The sequence below is a fragment of the Oryctolagus cuniculus genome, chromosome 7 (genome assembly GCF_964237555.1).
Source record: "Oryctolagus cuniculus chromosome 7, mOryCun1.1, whole genome shotgun sequence".
Taxonomy (NCBI): Eukaryota; Metazoa; Chordata; class Mammalia; order Lagomorpha; family Leporidae; genus Oryctolagus; species Oryctolagus cuniculus.
Window position 1 is genome coordinate 47,602,047 of NC_091438.1, and position 16,864 is coordinate 47,618,910.

At 46.5% G+C, this 16,864-nt stretch overlaps 1 protein-coding gene across 8 annotated transcripts in view; it reads right to left on the reverse strand.

Annotated features, from left to right (window-relative positions):
• The window catches only part of RPRD2 (regulation of nuclear pre-mRNA domain containing 2), a 93,654-nt gene extending 82,192 nt beyond the window's left edge, over window positions 1-11,462 (reverse strand). For all 8 annotated transcript variants that reach the window (XM_051857307.2, XM_051857304.2, XM_008264489.4 and 5 more), the window contains exon 1: window positions 10,265-11,462. In XM_051857307.2, the coding sequence (XP_051713267.2) occupies window positions 10,265-10,469 (205 nt within the window). In that variant the 5' untranslated portion in view covers window positions 10,470-11,462. The remainder of the gene's footprint in view (window positions 1-10,264) is intronic.
• Between the last annotated feature and the right edge of the window lie 5,402 nt (window positions 11,463-16,864).

Consider the following 16,864-nt stretch of genomic DNA (forward strand, 5'->3'; position numbering starts at 1 on the left):
CTCCGCCTAGCGGCGCCGGCACACCGGGTTCTAGTCCCGGTCGGGGCGCCGGATTCTGTCCCGGTTGCCCCTCTTCCAGGCCAGCCCTCTGCTGTGGCCAGGGAGTGCAGTGGAGGATGGCCCAGGTGCTTGGGCCCTGCACCCCATGGGAGACCAGGAAAAGCACTTGGCTCCTGGCTCCTGCCATCGGATCAGCGCGGTGCGCCGGTCGCAGCGCGCTGGCCGCGGCAGCCATTGGAGGGTGAACCAACGGCAAAGGAAGACCTTTCTCTCTGTCTCTCTCTCTCACTGTCCACTCTGCCTGTCAAAAAAAAAAAAATAAATAAAAAAAAAAAAAAAATAAAATAAAATAAACTTACCCTCTAGTCAATCTCTTCCAGCCTCCTGGCTCTAAAAATAATCTAGACTAAATAAATCATTGTACAACTCTGAATATACTAAAACAATTAAACTACACAAATGAAATGAATTTTATATTTGTGAATTATATCAAGATATTTCTAGAAACAGACAACCAAAACCAAAACCTAACATATCCAAACTAAATTTATGATCTTCCTCTCAAATCTGCTCACTCACAGCATCCCCCATATCAATAAATGCCAACTCTTTCTGTTCAGGCAAAAAACAAAACAAAACCAGTTATCTTGATTACTCCTTTCATCCTACATTTAATCTACCTAGAAATCCAGCAGGCTCTACCTTCAAAATAGATCTAGAACTAAAATACTTCTTACCACTTCCATTTGGCCACAACCTGGCCCAAGCCACCAACATTTTACATCAGATTACAACAGCCATCTAACTGGTATTGCTGTTTCTGTAGCAACCAGAGTGACCTTTCAAAACACAAATCAGTTCATATCCTCCCTCTACTTAACTGGCTCCCATTTCATTCATAATAAGTCTAAGTCTTTACAATGCCTTAATGATTTGCAACCCCTTCCCTCACCATTTTAACTACTCTTTTCCAACCACAAACACTTCTCACTGTTCCTTGAAATCACAGGCCACACTGTTAACCTCAGGATCTTTGTGTTTTCCTGTTCTGCTTAATGCCTTAGCTCCCTACCCGCACATGACCTTCACAGTAGTGCAGCCCTCCCTCCTCATCTAACGCTGCAACCCCTTTAATACTCTATGTCTTCCTTCCCTGCTTTATAGTTCCCTATAGCACTAACACCCCTCTCACATATTTATATTTTGTTTGTCTGTCTTCTCTTACTAGAGTATAAGCTCCATGACAGCAAACATTCTTGTCTGTTTTGTTCATCTCTTTTATCATAGTGCCTAGACAGTACCTGGCACAGTAGTTGTTTAATATTTTTGATTGTTAACAGATACAAGGACACACTTCAATGAAAGGAGTAACAAAATGTTCTATAGCACAGTAGAGTAATTACAACAATTAATCATGTATTTCAAAATGGCTAGTAGGAAGGAATATGTTACCAACACAAAGAAATGATAAATATTTTGAGGTGATGAACATAACAGTTACTCTGATCTAATTATTATATATTGTATATAGGCACTGAAATATATCACACTGTATCCCACATATGTGTACAACTATAAATTTATTAAAGACACTCTCAGGACCTTTGCTGATTGAAAAATTTTAAAAAATACTTACTAAAGGGCAGGCATTGTGGTACAGTGGGGAAAGCCACTGTTTGGCATGCCTGTATCCCATATTGGAGTGTCTAGGTTTGAATCCCACCTCTACTTCCTACCCAGCTTCCTGCTAATGCACACTCTGGGAGGCAGCCGGTGATGGCTCAAGTATTTGGGTCCCTTCTACCCATATGGGAGGTCAAGAAGGAGTTTCTGGCCTGGCTTCAGCTTGGCCCAGTCCTAGCTGTTATGGGCATTTGGGGAGTGAACCAGCAGATGGAAGTACTCTCTCTTTCTGCCTTTCAAATAAAAACAAAAATTAATAAGTGAACATTAAAAACACTATTGAAAGAACTGAATGTAACCTACAAACTTATAAGCAAAACTCATCTTGGAACTTGAAGTTATAACGTGTATCTAGTTCACCTGTACTAGATGTACATTTATATACATACAATATATGATCTGTTAGAAAGGATAGATCATGAAATGAAAGTAAACAGTTATGGGCTGGCATAGTGGTGTAGCAGGTTAAGCTGCTGCTTGCAGTGCTGGCATCCCATAGTGAAGTGCCAATTTGAGTCCTGATCACTTCGCTTCCTGCTAAAATGCCTGGGAATGCAGTGGATGATGGTCCAAGTACTTGGGATCCTGCCAGCCATGTGGGAGACGGAATTCTTGGCTCCTAGGTTTGGCCTGGCTGTTGTAGCCATTTGGGGAGTTAACCAGCAGATGGAAGCACACTCTCTCTGTCTCTCCTCCTCTCTCTGTAACTCTACCTTTCAAATAAACAAAATAAACCATGGGGGCCAGCACTGTGGCACAGAAGGTGAAGCCTCCACTCCTATAGCTGGCATCCTATATGGACACTGGTTCAAGTCCCAGCTGCTCCACTTCCAATCCAGTTCCCTGTTAATGTGCCTGGCAAAGCAATGGAAGATGGCCCAAGTCCTTGAGCTCCTGCACCTATGTGGGAGACCCGGAAGAAACTCCTGGCTCCCAGCTTCAGCCTGGCCCAGACCCGGCCATTGTGGCCAACTGGGGAGTGAACCAGTAGAAGAAAAGATCTCTATCTGCCTCTTCTTTTCTGTAACTCTTTCAAATAAATAAATAACTTTTTCTAAAAAGAAATAAAATAAATCTTAAAAAGAAAAGAAATGAAGTGAGGTGATCAGAAGGAAAGGTGAGCAGAGAGGTGTTGTATCAAAAATAGTTCTGCAACTGATTAACAATGACCCTTCTAGTTTTCCTTCAAAAACTCAAATTATCCTGACTTCTAGAACAGACCAAACCATTCAATGGTTAGAAATAAGAGGGGCCAAGGGCCAGTGCTGTGGCGCAACAGGTAAAAGCCCCAGCCTGCAGCACTGGCATCCCATATAGGCATCAGTTCGAGTCCCAGCTGCTCCACTTCTGATCCAGCTCCCTGCTATGTGCCTGGGAGAGCAGCAGAAGACGGCCTAAATCCTTGGGCCCTTGCACCCATGTGGGAGACGCAGAAGAAGCTCTTGGCTCCTGGCTTCGAACTGGCTCAATTCCAGCTGTTACTGCCTTTTGGGGAGTGAACCAGAGGATGGAAGACCTGTCTCTCTTTTTCTCTCTCCCTCTCTCTGTAACTCTTTCAAATAAATAAAATAAATCTTAAAAAGGAAGGAAGGAAGGAAGGGGAGGGGAGGGGAGGGGAGGGAGGAAGGAAGGAAAGAAGGAAGGAAGAAGGAAGAGGGGCCATTGCCATGGTACACTGGGTTAAGGCCCCATCCTGCAGCGCTGGCATCCCATATGGGTGCCAGTTTGAGTACTGGCTATTCCACTTTCAATCCAGCTCCCTGCTAATGTGTCTGGGAAAGCAGCAGAGGATGGCTGCAGGAGACCTGTGAGAGGCTCCTGGCTCCTGGCTTTGGATCGGCTCAGCTCAGCTCAGCAAATGGAAGACTCCTCTTTCTGTCTCTACTCTCTCTGTAACTCTGCCTTTCAAATAAATAAAAAATAAATCTTTAAAAAAAAAAGAAAACACAATGGAGGTATCATAAACAGTATTTTCCATTTCATCCTTGAGTTCCGCAGAAGACTAGCTAATTCACTGCAAAGAGGCTGGTCCAACTTATCTGCTGCTGATTGGAAATGTAATTTCTAGCACTAAAAACCAAAACAAAGTTCTGCTACAATTATCTGAACACTCAAGATCCTAAAACTATCTGTATCATTGTCATAATAAATAATTTGAACATTTTCTATGTGCCAGGCCCTATGCTTAAATACACACATTATTTTTTACGTTCAGACAATACCACGAGACTTCATTACTCTCCCTACTTCCAGATAAGAAATCAAGGTTATAGCTTAAGTCTTTGCATAGTATCACCATTTTTTTCTTTATTATTCATTTTGTTGTTGTTTTTCAAACCCTTGTGTCAAGGGCTGACTATCAATAGATTGCAGCGAGGGAGCAGCTCTGCTACACAGGCAACCCTGAGTATCACCAATATTAAATGATGGAATTAAGACTGAACCTAGGGGCCAGTGCCGTGGCTCACTAGGTTTAATCCTTCACCTACGGCGCCGGCATCCCATATGGGTGCTGGGTTCTAGTCCCGGTTGCCCCTCTTCCAGGCCAGCTCTCTGCTGGGACCCAGGAGGGCAGTGGAGGATGGCCCAGATGCTTGGGCCGCTGCACCTGCATGGGAGACCAGGAGGAAGCACCTGGCTCCTGGCTTCGCAGCACCGGCCGGGGTGGCCATTTGGGGAGTGAACTGACGGAAGGAAGACCTTTCTCTCTGTCTCTCTCTCACTGTCTGTAACTCTACCTGTCAAATAAAGGGGAAAAAAAAGACTGAACCTAGGCCTAATATTAAAAGTCTAAGTTCTGGCCAGCGCCGCAGCTCAATAGGCTAATCCTCTGCCTGCAGCGCCAGCAAACCAGGTTCTAGTCCCAGTCAGGGCGCCAGATTCTGTCCCGGTTGCTCCTCTTCCTGTCCAGCTCTCTGCTGTGGCCCGGGAGTGCAGTGGAGGATGGTCCAAGTCCTTGGGCCCTGCACCCATGGGAGACCAGGAGAAGCACTGGCTCCTGGCTTCAGATCAGCATGGTGCGCCAGCCGTAGCGGTCATTGGAGGGTGAACCAATGGAAAAGGAAGACCTTTCTCTCTCTCTCTCTCACTGTCCACTCTGCCTGTCCAAAAAATCTAAGTTCTTCTAGTTCTCTATATTGATACCCATTTTATGTAAAAAGGGAGACAATGTGGTGGGTGTTAAAATTCCCTCTTGGAGGCCGGTGCCGTGGCTCAATAGGCTAATCCTCCACCTTGCGGCGCTGGCACACCGGGTTCTAGTCCTGGTCGGGGCGCCGGATTCTGTCCTGGTTGCCCCTCTTCCAGGCCAGCTCTCTGCTATGGCCAGGGAGTGCAGTGGAGGATGGCCCAGGTGCTTGGGCCCTGCACCCCATGGGAGACCAGGAAAAGCACCTGGATCCTGGCTCCTGCCATCGGATCAGCGCGGTGCGCCGGCTGCAGCGGCTGCCATTGGAGGGTGAACCAACGGCAAAGGAAGACCTTTCTCTCTCTGTCTCTCTCACTGTCCACTCTGCCTGTCAAAAATTAAAAAAAAAAAAAAAAAAAAATTCCCTCTTGGGGGACCAGCACTGTGGCACAGCGGGTTAACGCCCTGGCCTGAAGCGCCAGCATCCCATATGGTTCAAGGCCCGGCTGCTCCACCTCTGATACAGCTCTTTGCTATGGCCTGGGAAAGCAGTACAAGATGGCCCAAGTCCTTGGGCCCCTGCACCCACATGGGAGACCCAGGGGAAGCTCCTGGCTCCGGATCGGCACAGCTCTAGCCATTGCGGCCAATTGGGGAGTGAACCAGCAGATGGAAGACCTCTCTCTCTCTGCCTCTCCTCTCTCTGTAACTCTTTCAAATAAATAAAAAAATAAATAAATCTTTAAAAAAAAAAAGATTCCCTCTTGGGTGGGCCAGCACTGTAGTATAGTAGGTTAAACATCTGCCTGTGGTGCCTGCATCCCATATGGGCAGGTAGCAGTTCGAGTCCCACATGCTCTACTTCTGATCCACCTCTCTGATGATGGTGTGGGAAAGCAGAGGAAGATGGCCTAAGTACCTGGGTCCTTGCAGCAGCATGGGAGACTGGAAGAAGCTCCTGGCACAGCTCCGGCCATTGTGGCCATTTGGAGAGTGAACCAACAGATGGAAAACCTCTCTCTCTCTCTCTCTCTCTATCTGAAACTATGCCTCTCAAGTAAATAAATAAATCTTAAAAAAAAAGAAAAAAAGATTCCTCTTGAGATGCCTGCATCTCATATTGTAGTGGCTGGGTTTGAGTCCTGGCTCCGCTTCTGATTCCAGCTTCCTGCTGTTAATGGCTCAAGTACTTCGGTCCCTGCTACCACGTGGAAGAAGACCTGGTTTACTTCTGGGCTCCTGGCTTTGGCCTAACCCAGTCTAGTCCAAGTTGAGGCAGACATCTGTGAGTGACATGGTGAGTGAACCAGCAAACAGAAGATCTCTATCTCTATCTCTCTGCCTTTCAAATAAACATCTAAAATTAAATAAAAATGAGATAAGAATGAGTGAAATATAGAAATAATAATCCAAAGGGCACATCAAGTCCATGAAAGAGCCATATCTTGCCGGCGCCGTGGCTCAATAGGCTAATCCTCCACCTATGGTGCCGGCACACCGGGTTCTAGTCCCGGTTGGGGTGCCAGATTCTGTCCCGGTTGCTTCTCTTCCAGTCCAGCTCTCTGCTGTGGCCCGGGAGGGCAGTGGAGGATACCCAAGTGCTTGGGCCCTGCACCCGCATGGGAGATCAGGAGAAGCACCTGGCTCCTGGCTTCGGATCAGTGCGGTGCGCTGGCCGCAGCGCACCAGCCAAAGCAGCCATTGGCGGGTGAACCAACGGCAAAAAGGAAGACCTTTCTCTCTGTCTCTCTCTGTCCACTCTGCCTGTCAAAAAAAAAAAAAAAAAAAAAAAAAAAAAAGCCATATCTTGAACCTGCAGACAACCTTGCCTATAATTTCTCTCACCAAATCATAAATGTTTCCTTCTGACAAACAGAAGTTGAAACAATTCTGTTCTTCAAGTTTTTAATTAACTATTTCAAAACATTACGTTGGCAAATATTTACCAATATGCAAGCACTATTCTAGCTGCCTGGGGACCCGGCAGCAAACAAGACATAGTTCTGTTATCTGGTGGGGGAAGACAGACAACAAACATGTAGTACGTAAATAAGGTAATTTCATTGAAAATAGACATGATAGCAACTGAAGGGATCATTTAAAATAAGATGATGTGGGGGGATGGCACTGTGGTACAGCAGGTTAAAGCCCTGGCCTGAAGTGCCAGCATCCCATTTGGGCACTGGTTCAAGTCCTGGCTGTTCCACTTCTAATTCAGCTCCCTGCAATTGTGACTGGGAAAGCAGTGGAGAATGGCCCAATTCCTTGGGCCCCTGCATCTACATGGGAGACCCAGAAGAAGTTCCTGGCTTTGGATCGGCCCAGCTCCAGCCATTGGCCATTTGGGGAGTGAACCAGAGAATAGAAGACCTCTGTTTCTACCTCTCTCTCTGTCTTTCAAATAAATTAAATAAATCTTTAAAAAAAAAAAAAAGTTGATCAGGGAAGTACACTCTGAGGAAGTAACACTCATAGTTCACCTGAGAACTAAATGATGAGAAAGAAGAAGGCAAGAATTGAAGCCTTCTGACAAGACACACAGAGCTGGTGATGTAACCTCTTGAAGAGGACAGTAAAAGAATCCTGCTGCAGTGGGATATCAGTGGGGGGTTTCAAGCAGAGGAATAACTGCTTATGCTACAGAAAGAACATCAGAAAATTATGAGAATGAATGCCACAGTCAAGCAAATTAAAAGAAGCCTGAATTAAAACCAGCAGAACCTACCTTTGGAGTATACCTTCAGGGATGCCATTTGCCTTTTCTAAATTTTTCCTTCACAGTGAACAAGTCTTTATTATACTTTATGAAATAAAGGATAAAATGAAAGTATCTCTGGAATAGATAACCCAGTCACATAAATGTACATGAAGGTCTAAACATAAATCGCAAAAGAAAAAAAAGAAGGGCAAGTGGCATCAGGAAGATGGTCAGAAAGACTGGGAATGCCGAAAACACTTACTTCACAATCCCGCTAAAGCTGACTTAGCAACCTAACTTCACCTATAATAAGTCTACCTGTAAAGAAATGTAAACTTAAATGAAGATGAGGCCCAACAGAGAATGCTATTTCCTTCCTGCCCTATGATACTCTGCTGGTTCTCTCTCATAAAGCTTCATTTACAATTAGATAAATGAAGTTCATTAAAAGAGAATACAAAATGACTACAAACTACCTTTAATAATTTTAATTTTTAATTTTTTTTTAGATTTTTTTTTTTTTTTGACAGGCAGAGTGGACAGTGAGAGAGAGAGACAGAGAGAAAGGTCTTCCTTTGCCGTTGGTTCACCCTCCAATGGCCGCCGCGGCCGGCACGCTGCGCTGATCCGATGGCAGGAGCCAGGAGCCAGGTGCTTTTCCTGGTTCCCCCATGGGGTGCAGGGCCCAAGCACTTGGGCCATCCTCCACTGCACTCCCTGGCCACAGCAGAGAGCTGGCCTGGAAGAGGGGCAACTGACACAGAATCCGGCGCCCTAACCGGGACTAGAACCCGGTGTGCCGGCGCCGCTAGGCGGAGGATTAGCCTAGTGAGCCGCGGCGCCGGCAGCCTTTAATAATTTTAGAAAGTTAAATTCCATCCCACTAGGAAAACAGCATCATAGAAAGCCAAAGGCATTTAACTGTATAAACTATGGAGAATTCACTTCAAATGATGCATTGCCCTTCTTGAGCCATCACTTTTTCACTCTTAAGATATCAACAAAGGAAATAAGCTGGAGCACAGAACAAATATTCTGTTTCCAGCATACCTTATTATTGCTGACTAGAAAAAAAAAACACAGTAACTGTCACTTGTGCAGTCCCACATGGCATGGATAGGGGCTAACCTATTCTTGCAAATGATGGAACTGTGAAGTCAAAGCACCAGAGCCCAAAGGTGGGAAACGTAAAATGTTTACAGAATTTGGTGAAGAATATGTTCTCACACTCACAACAGCACTGCTACCACTGGGGTACTAAGCACATCAAACATCATTTTACAAAGCTACTGGGAGAGTGAAATCCTAACTCCACCACTTTACCAAGTAACCTTAAGCAACTTAACATTCTGAGCTTTAGTTTCCTCATTGTAAATCAGTGATTAAAACACCTCCCCAGGAGATTTTACTGTGCATTTTAAGGTTTAAGAGATAGCTGGACACAAAGCAGAGCAGACACCTACTATGTGAGTCTCTGGTGATGACTGTTAGCATATTTGATGTTACATATTCTAATTTCACCTCTCAACAGGAAAGCAACTATTCGAACTGCTGTTAGTAACTACAGGTAATCTTGTTTTTAAATTCAAAGTAATTATTCAAAGAGCCCCCAAATCTCTCTCTCTCAACAATAACTTTAAACACAAATTGTCTGATGCTTGGGGCCTATAAATCTGCAGGCTGATCCATCTGTTCCCTAAAAGGTAAACACAACAGGGGCAGTGGCAGAAGTGGAATAGTAAAATTAATGTGGATGATGGGGGTCACTAGAGACACAGACAAGAAGCAAGCTGAAATTCAAAAAGATACATGTGGAGTTAGGGTTAACCCTTGCTCCTCATCAGGAAGCAACAGTGACTTCACACTTCCTCCTGTATGATCTGAAATTTAATTCTGCTTTAATAGACCTCTTTTCAGTAATAAAGGAGGAAGAAACCACAGATGAAGACGCAAAAAGAAAAAGCAGTATCGGAGGAAAAAAACACTACATATTTAAAAAAAAAAAGAATTTTTCCTGTTTTGATTACCTATAAGATCACACTCGATTTTGTAAAAAGGTATTTCAGGTGTTTAAAGAGTAGTGGGATACCTTACACTGCAAGACAGAGTGATGATACTCCCTACAGTACAGTAGATGCTTCTGGACAGCATCTACTCATCTACTCGTATTTTATTGCAGCAAACAGTTTACAGAAAAACCTCCCAGGTGGTCGCCTCAGATCAATGTGGGGCTCCTACTGCTCCTAAACACTCATCCAGGTAAGGCTCTCCTTAACACGCATCCCAAGTCATAGTTCAGTGGAATATACAGAATGGTCCAACACCTTCCAGGGAAGTAGGTGGATCTACTACTGCTTAAATCATAGCTTGCCTACCAGCAGGAAAACCAGAAATCGTTAACACGTCAAGGCCTGTAGGAAATAAACGGACGCGACAATTTCCGCGAAGGTTCAGGAAAACCAACAACACACCTCAGAAGGCTGTGAAACGACAGGATATCTAAATCTCTATAGATCTGGGGCCAACGGCCCAAGGTCACACCAAGTCAGGGGCTAAAAAACCCAAGAAACGAGCCGCCAGTAGTTCAGCACAACCTTTGCTGGGAATGGACTCTGGGCTCGGGAATACTCAAGTCACAGCTTTCCGGTGAACACCACCACGAACGCAGGGGCTCGGTGGGAACACCCCAGGCGAATCGGGCCGTATTTCCTCCCAGTCCCCCAGCCTTCCCCTCCCTGGCCACCCCCAACACTCACATCTCCGGAGCCACTTCATCCAATGGTAGACGATAGTACTGTGGTGTTTCTTGTTCTCTATACACCAAGACGACAAGCCTTGAATGGATTCCATGGTGTTGGTTACCGACTGGAATTTTCGATCCAACGAGGACTCCAGAGCCCCCGCCGAAGAGGCCGACGAGGAGGAGGCCTTACTGCTGCCTCCGCCGCCGCCGGCCGCCATCTTCCCGGTTTGCACAAGCGCTGCTGCTTCTCCGGCGGCCGCGGCGGCGACGGCGGCGGCGGGAGCGGGAGCGGCAAAACAATCACTGCGAGTGCGTGAAAGCCGTAGGTGGGGAGGGAGGCCAAGGGGTGGGGATGGTGCACGCGCGAGGCTCTTCTGGAGTGGGGGGGAGGGCTACTGCCGGGCACGCTGGCGTCTCCTACACGCTGCAAGGAGGGGCTGCGGGCTTATCAATGTTGTTGAAGGGGGTAGTGTTTAGACCAGTCAGTAATCACGAAAGAATTACGCAGAAAATAGGACCTGCAAAGCCGTTCAAAACGTCTGGCCCCGAGACTAATATCTTACACTTTCGGCTACGGCCTTTCCCCACCCCTAAACCCACACACACTCCTGTGAGCCAGGGCGGGCGTTAATATCTTAAATTTAATACTACCCGACCGCCCTTCAGTTGCAGAAATCTTTCTCTTTTAGATTCTCTAGCGGAGAAAAGGCCCACGGCTACCTAGTCAGGATTTTTTTTGCAACGCAATAGCAGCAAAGGGACAGCAACAGTATCGCGCACGCGCCGCTTAGCCCCGCCCCTTCGCTTCCTTCCCAACCTTGAAAGCACAGGGAGGCGTGATGGCGGGGCAATCTGACCAATCACAGGAGGAGACCGAGAAGCGCGCGCAGCAGCCCTCAAGCCTCAAGGGCCAAGGAGGCGGTTCGGCTGGTCGTGCGCCTGCGCAGTAGGTCAGCGTGTAGCGGGCAGTGAGCAAAAACTGGGAGGGAAGTGTGACGGTGCCAGTCGAACTACGGAAAGCTTGGGGTGGGGGTTGCCACAGCTCCGCCCCGCTTTTAGCTTCCTAGTGGAGTTGCACTCGTGGGTCTCATCGGCTCACGCAACAGGGCAGGAAGTCCCCACCGCTCAGTCTCTGGCGCCTGCAGTCGCTGCTGCCGGTAACTCCTCAGAACGCCGACGCGCGACAAAATGGCTAGCAGCCATTTTGCAGAAGATGCGCATGCGCCAGCTCCAGCGAGCCTTTCACTACGCAGACTCCTGATCCTTATACTATTCACGCTCCGCTTGGACGAAACCATTCTCAGTCACTTGACTATTTGGATTATAGGAAGAGGAAATAAGTGAGGAAGTGAAGCAAAAAATTTCCTCGTAATATTTTCGAGGCGAGGAAAGAATAAGTGACAAGGTGTGACCTCACCTTCACGAGTTCCCATACAATTCCACAAGGGATAAAACATCGTTTACAGGAACCCTAGGTATCTGTTATGTTGATTAACGCAGCCTCAGATGAACTGTTCCATCGCATGATCCTGTGCAAAGCCTCGGCCGATTAGGAGGCTCCGGCGTGGCCATGGAGCGCAGAAATTACATTTTAATTCTTTAACCTCTCAGCATTATGACCACATATCTTGAGATAGGTAGCCTGTTTGGTCAATTTCATGGCTCATATTCGTGAATCCAACAAAAATGTTTGAAGGTCGTACCGGGTACTGTTTTAGATTTTGGACAGTGAACAGCAAAATGGATACAAATCTCTTCCCTTTGGAGTTAGTGGCGGAAGACCTCAGAAAGTCCTGGAAAGGTGGAATTATAATATTGTACTGGTGCAGGCATTTGGCGAAGCATGATGTTGGGGGGTGTTAGTGTGTGTGTGTAGCGGTAAGCATGTTTAATGAAGAGAGAGAATGAAGAGTACACCTGCCAGACCAAGCCAGCATCTCTAGTAGTTAAGATGCCTTTTGGACGCCTATATCCCATGTTGGGAATACTGATAAAAGTCCTCACGCCACTACTTCTGATCCAGCTTCCTGCAGCTGTGTATTCTGGGAGGAAGTAGATTAATGGCTCCAGTGCTTGGGTCTCTGCCACCCACAGGGGCGACTGGATTGTGTGGGCAGCTTGTAGCCTAGCGCTAGCTATCACAAACATTTGGAAGATGAATCAGCAAATGGAAAATCTCTGAGTCTTTCTTTCAAATAAATAAAAATTTTTAAAATGAAAGTGAATGGAGGCCAGCGCTGTGGCATAGAAAGTTAAGCCTCCACCTGCAGTGTGTGTATCCTATATGGGCTGCTGGTTTGAATCCCAGCTGCTCCACTTCCAACCCAGCTTCCTGTTAATGCACCTGGGAAAGCAAAAACATTTTTTTTTTAAAGATTTATTTATTTGAAAGGTAGAGTTACAGGGAGAGGAGGAGACAGAGAGAAAGGTCTTCCACTGGTTCACTCCCAAATGGCCACGACATCAGAGCTGGCCAATCCAAAGCCAGGAACTTCTTTGGGTCTCCCAAGCTGGTGCAGGGGCCCAAGGACTTGGGCCATCTTCTGCTGCTTTCCCAGGCCATAGCAGAAAGCAGCTAGAACTCCAACAGGCACCCATGTGGGATCCCAGTGCCACAGGCAGAGACTTAGCCCACTACACTACAGTGCCGGTTCCTGATCATATTTGTTTTAAGGAGGCACTGGGATCTTCTCATTTTAATGTTCATTTATTTATTTTCACCTACTTGAAAGAGCAACAGAGAGAGAGAGAGAGAGAATTTTCCAGCCATTCACTGGTTCACTCCTCAAAAGCACGAAATAGCCAGAGCTTGGCCAGGTTAAGGCGTGGAGCCTGGAACTACATCCAGGTGACACATGGGTGTCAAGGACCCTTGCAATTGGCCTATCATTGGCTGCCTCCCAGGATGCACTAGCAGGAAGATGGATCAAAAGCAGAGGAGCCTGGACTGGAACTGGCAATCTGATGCATTCTGATATGGGATGCAGGCATCCCAAGTGGCAGCTTAATCCACTGAACCCCAGTGTCTGCCCCCCAATGTAATTATTTAAAAAAAAATCAAGACACTTTCCAGCAAAGGGATATAGAAAAGTTTTTTATATAAAAATTTCTTTTAAATATTTATTTATTTAAAAGGCGGAGTTACAGAGAGGCAGAAGCAGAGAGAAAAAAGAGAGAGAGAGAAGTCTTCCATCCGCTGGTTCACTCTCCAGATGGTCGCAACGGCCAAAACTGCGCCGATTTGAATCTAGGAGCCAGGATATTTTGGGTCTCCCATGCAGGTGCAGGGGCCCAAGGACTTGGGACATCTTCTACTGTTCTTTACTGCTTTCCCAGGTCATAGCAGAGAGCTGGATTTGAAGGGGAGCAGCTGGGACTTGAACTGGCAACATATGGGATACCAGCACTGCAGATGGTGGCTTTACCTTCCATGCCACAGCACTGGCCCTTAAAAATTAATTTCTTAAAAACAATATTTTTCTTCTTATTATTATTATTATTTTTGGACAGGCAGAGTGGACAGTGAGAGAGAGAGAGAGAGAGAAAGGTTTTCCTTTTCCGTTGGTTCACCCCGCAATGGCTGCTGTGGCCGGCGCGCTGCGGCCGGCACACTGCGCTGATCCGAAGCTAGGAGCCAGGTGCTTCTCCTGGTCTCCCATGCGGGTGCAAGGCCCAAGAGAGCTGGACAGAAGAGAGCTGGACTGGAAGAGGGGCAACCGGGACAGAATCCAGTGCCCCAATTGGGACTAGAACCCGGTGTGCCGGCGCCACAGGCAGAGGATTAGCCTAGTGAGCCACGGAGCCAGCCAAAAACAATTTTTCGGGAGCAGGTATTATGGTGCAGTAGGTTAAATTGCTGCTTGGGATGTCTGCATCCCATATACGAGTGTCTGTTTGATTCCTGGCTCCTCTACTTCTGATCCAGCTTCCTGCTAATGCATCTGGGAGGCAGAAATGATGGTCCAGGTACTTGGATTCCTGATATCCACATAGGAGAGAAACCCTGATGGAGTTCCTGGCTCCTGGCTTTGGCCTGGCCCTGCCCTAGCTGCTGTGTGCATCTGGGGAGTGAACCAGTAGAGGGAACATCTCGTTCCCTCTCTTCATTCTGCCTTTCAAATAAACAAATATTTTTAAGTATTTTTAATGAATATGAATTAAAAATGTTTTAAATTTATTTATTTTCATTTTGTTTTGAAGGCAGAGAGACTAACAGACCTTCCCTCTGCTGGTTCACTCCCTACATGCCTACAATAGCCAGAGCTGGGCCAGGCCAAAGCCAGGAGTCTGGAACTCCATCAGGGTCTTTCATGTGGGTAGCAGGGCCCAAGCACTTGGGCCACCACCTGCTGCCTCCCAGGGTGTGCATTAGCAGGAAGCTGGAATCAGAAGTGAAGCCAGGACTTCAACCATACTCTGATGTGGAACACAAGCATCCTGAGCGGCTGCACCAAACACTCATCCCATAAATTGTTTTTGCTTGCTTCTCAAAGTGCAAGTCATATACAAAAGCATTGAGAATCAAATGTTAACAAGGCAGAAAATGACAGTCAATAGCCACATGCAGTCACTTCCTATTTTATTATTTCAAGATAGTGCAATCAAGTAAGAGAAAGTACTCCAATCAAAACCATCTATTCCTCATAATTTACTAGCACTGACCTTGTTCACATGTTGTGATTCTTCAATGATCTCGGAGTCATTTCTGCTTGTGCCATACCCAAGAAAATGAGAGAAATAAGTTTTTATTGGGTGGGGTTCAGATCATGAGGGCCACACACCATTGTAAGATCTAAGATGTTTTTCATCCCATGAAAGCTGATTTTTTGTCTTCCTTGTGGGTGTTATTTCCCCTATTCATTTATAAGAACTTCTAAGATGAATGAAGTTGTCATGTTCTCAGATGAATCTCGGGCAGAGTGGGAAGACCAGTCCAGTTACAAATGAGTAGTAATTGGGGTTTTGGTTACAGACATGTTGAGTTTGAGATGTTAGACACATAAGTGACACAAGATATGTAACTCTGAAGTATAGTTAGGAAAAATCCACATTAGTAATTGACAGTATAGAAATTATTTTTAAAGACATGAGATGGATGAGGACATGAAGGAAGTGAATCGGTAGACAGAAAAGAGCCCAAAGAGGGGTGACTGTTTGGCACAGAGATTAAGACACAGCTTGGGATGCCCACATCCCATGTTGGAGTGCCTGAGTGACAGGCCTGGCTCCACTTCCAACTCCAGCAAATGTGCACCCTGGGAGGCAGTGGAGGATGGCTCATGTACTTGGATTACTGCACACATGTAGGAGACTCAGGCTGAAATGCAGCCTCCTGGCTTTGGCCTGTCCCAGCTTTTGCTGTTGTGGGCATTTGGAGAGTGAACCAACAGATGGAGGAAGGAGCTAGCTCTCTCTTTCTCTCTGCCTTTCAAATAAATAAAAATAAATTAAAAAAAAAAAGAAAAGGTAGCTCCCAAAGCCAGCATTTGGAACAGCAGTCAAGACACAGGGCTGCTTTTGCAAGTGCCTGGGTTGGAGTCTTGGCCTTCACCTACGACTCCAATTTTTTCTAATGTACACCGTGGAAGCCAGCAGGTGATAGCTCAAGTAATCAGAGTCCTGCCACCCATATGGGAAACCCAGATTGAGTTCCAAGTTCTTGACTTCATCCTACCCCAGTCTGGGCTCTTGCAGGCATTTGGAGAATGGACCAGTGAATGGGACCTATCTCTGCCTCTATTTCTGTCCTGTTTCTCCACCTTTCAAATTAAAAAAAAAAAAAATTAACAAAAAAGAAGAAAAAGAGAGAAAGCAAGCAACTGAGCAGGCCCTAGAGATATAAGTAACAGCTTGCAAAGATGGTTGAAAAGAGTTACCAGTAAAAGGAGAACCCTGAGAAGAATGTTCTAAGGCCAGGTAATGGAAGTGTGTCAAAAGGAGGGAGTAGTTGTGCAGTGGCTTAGGCTGCTGCTTGAGAAGCTGGCATTCCATGGTGGATGGCCGGTTCAAATCCGGGCTGCTTCCCTTCCAATTCTCCCTGCTAATGGGCCTGGGAAAACAAGCTAAGAGGACCCATTGCTTGGACCCCTGCCATCTATGTGGGAGACCCAGCTAGAGTTCCTGGCTCCTGGTGTTGATTGGGCCCAGACCAGGCTGTTCTCATTATTTGGGAGAGTGAACAAGAGGCTGGAAGATCGCTTTCTTTCTTACTCCTCTCTGTTATTCTGCCTTTTTTTTTTTTTTTGACAGGCAGAGTGGACAGTGAGAGAGACAAAGGTCTTCCTTTGCTGTTGGTTCACCCTCCAATGGCCGCCGCGGCCAGCACACCGCGCTGAGCCAATGGCAGGAGCCAGGTACTTCTCCTGGTCTCCCATGGGGTGCAGGGCCCAAATACTTGGGCCATCCTCCACTGCACTCCCTGGCCACAGCAGAGAGCTGGCCTGGAAGAGGGGCAACCGGGACAGAATCTGGTGCCCCGACCGGGACTAGAACCCGGTGTGCCGGTGCCGCAAGGCGGAGGATTAGCCTAGTGAGCCGCGGCGCCGGCCTATTCTGCCTTTCAAATAAATAAAAACTAAATTTTAAATAAGGGAAAAAAGGAGGGAGTAATCAA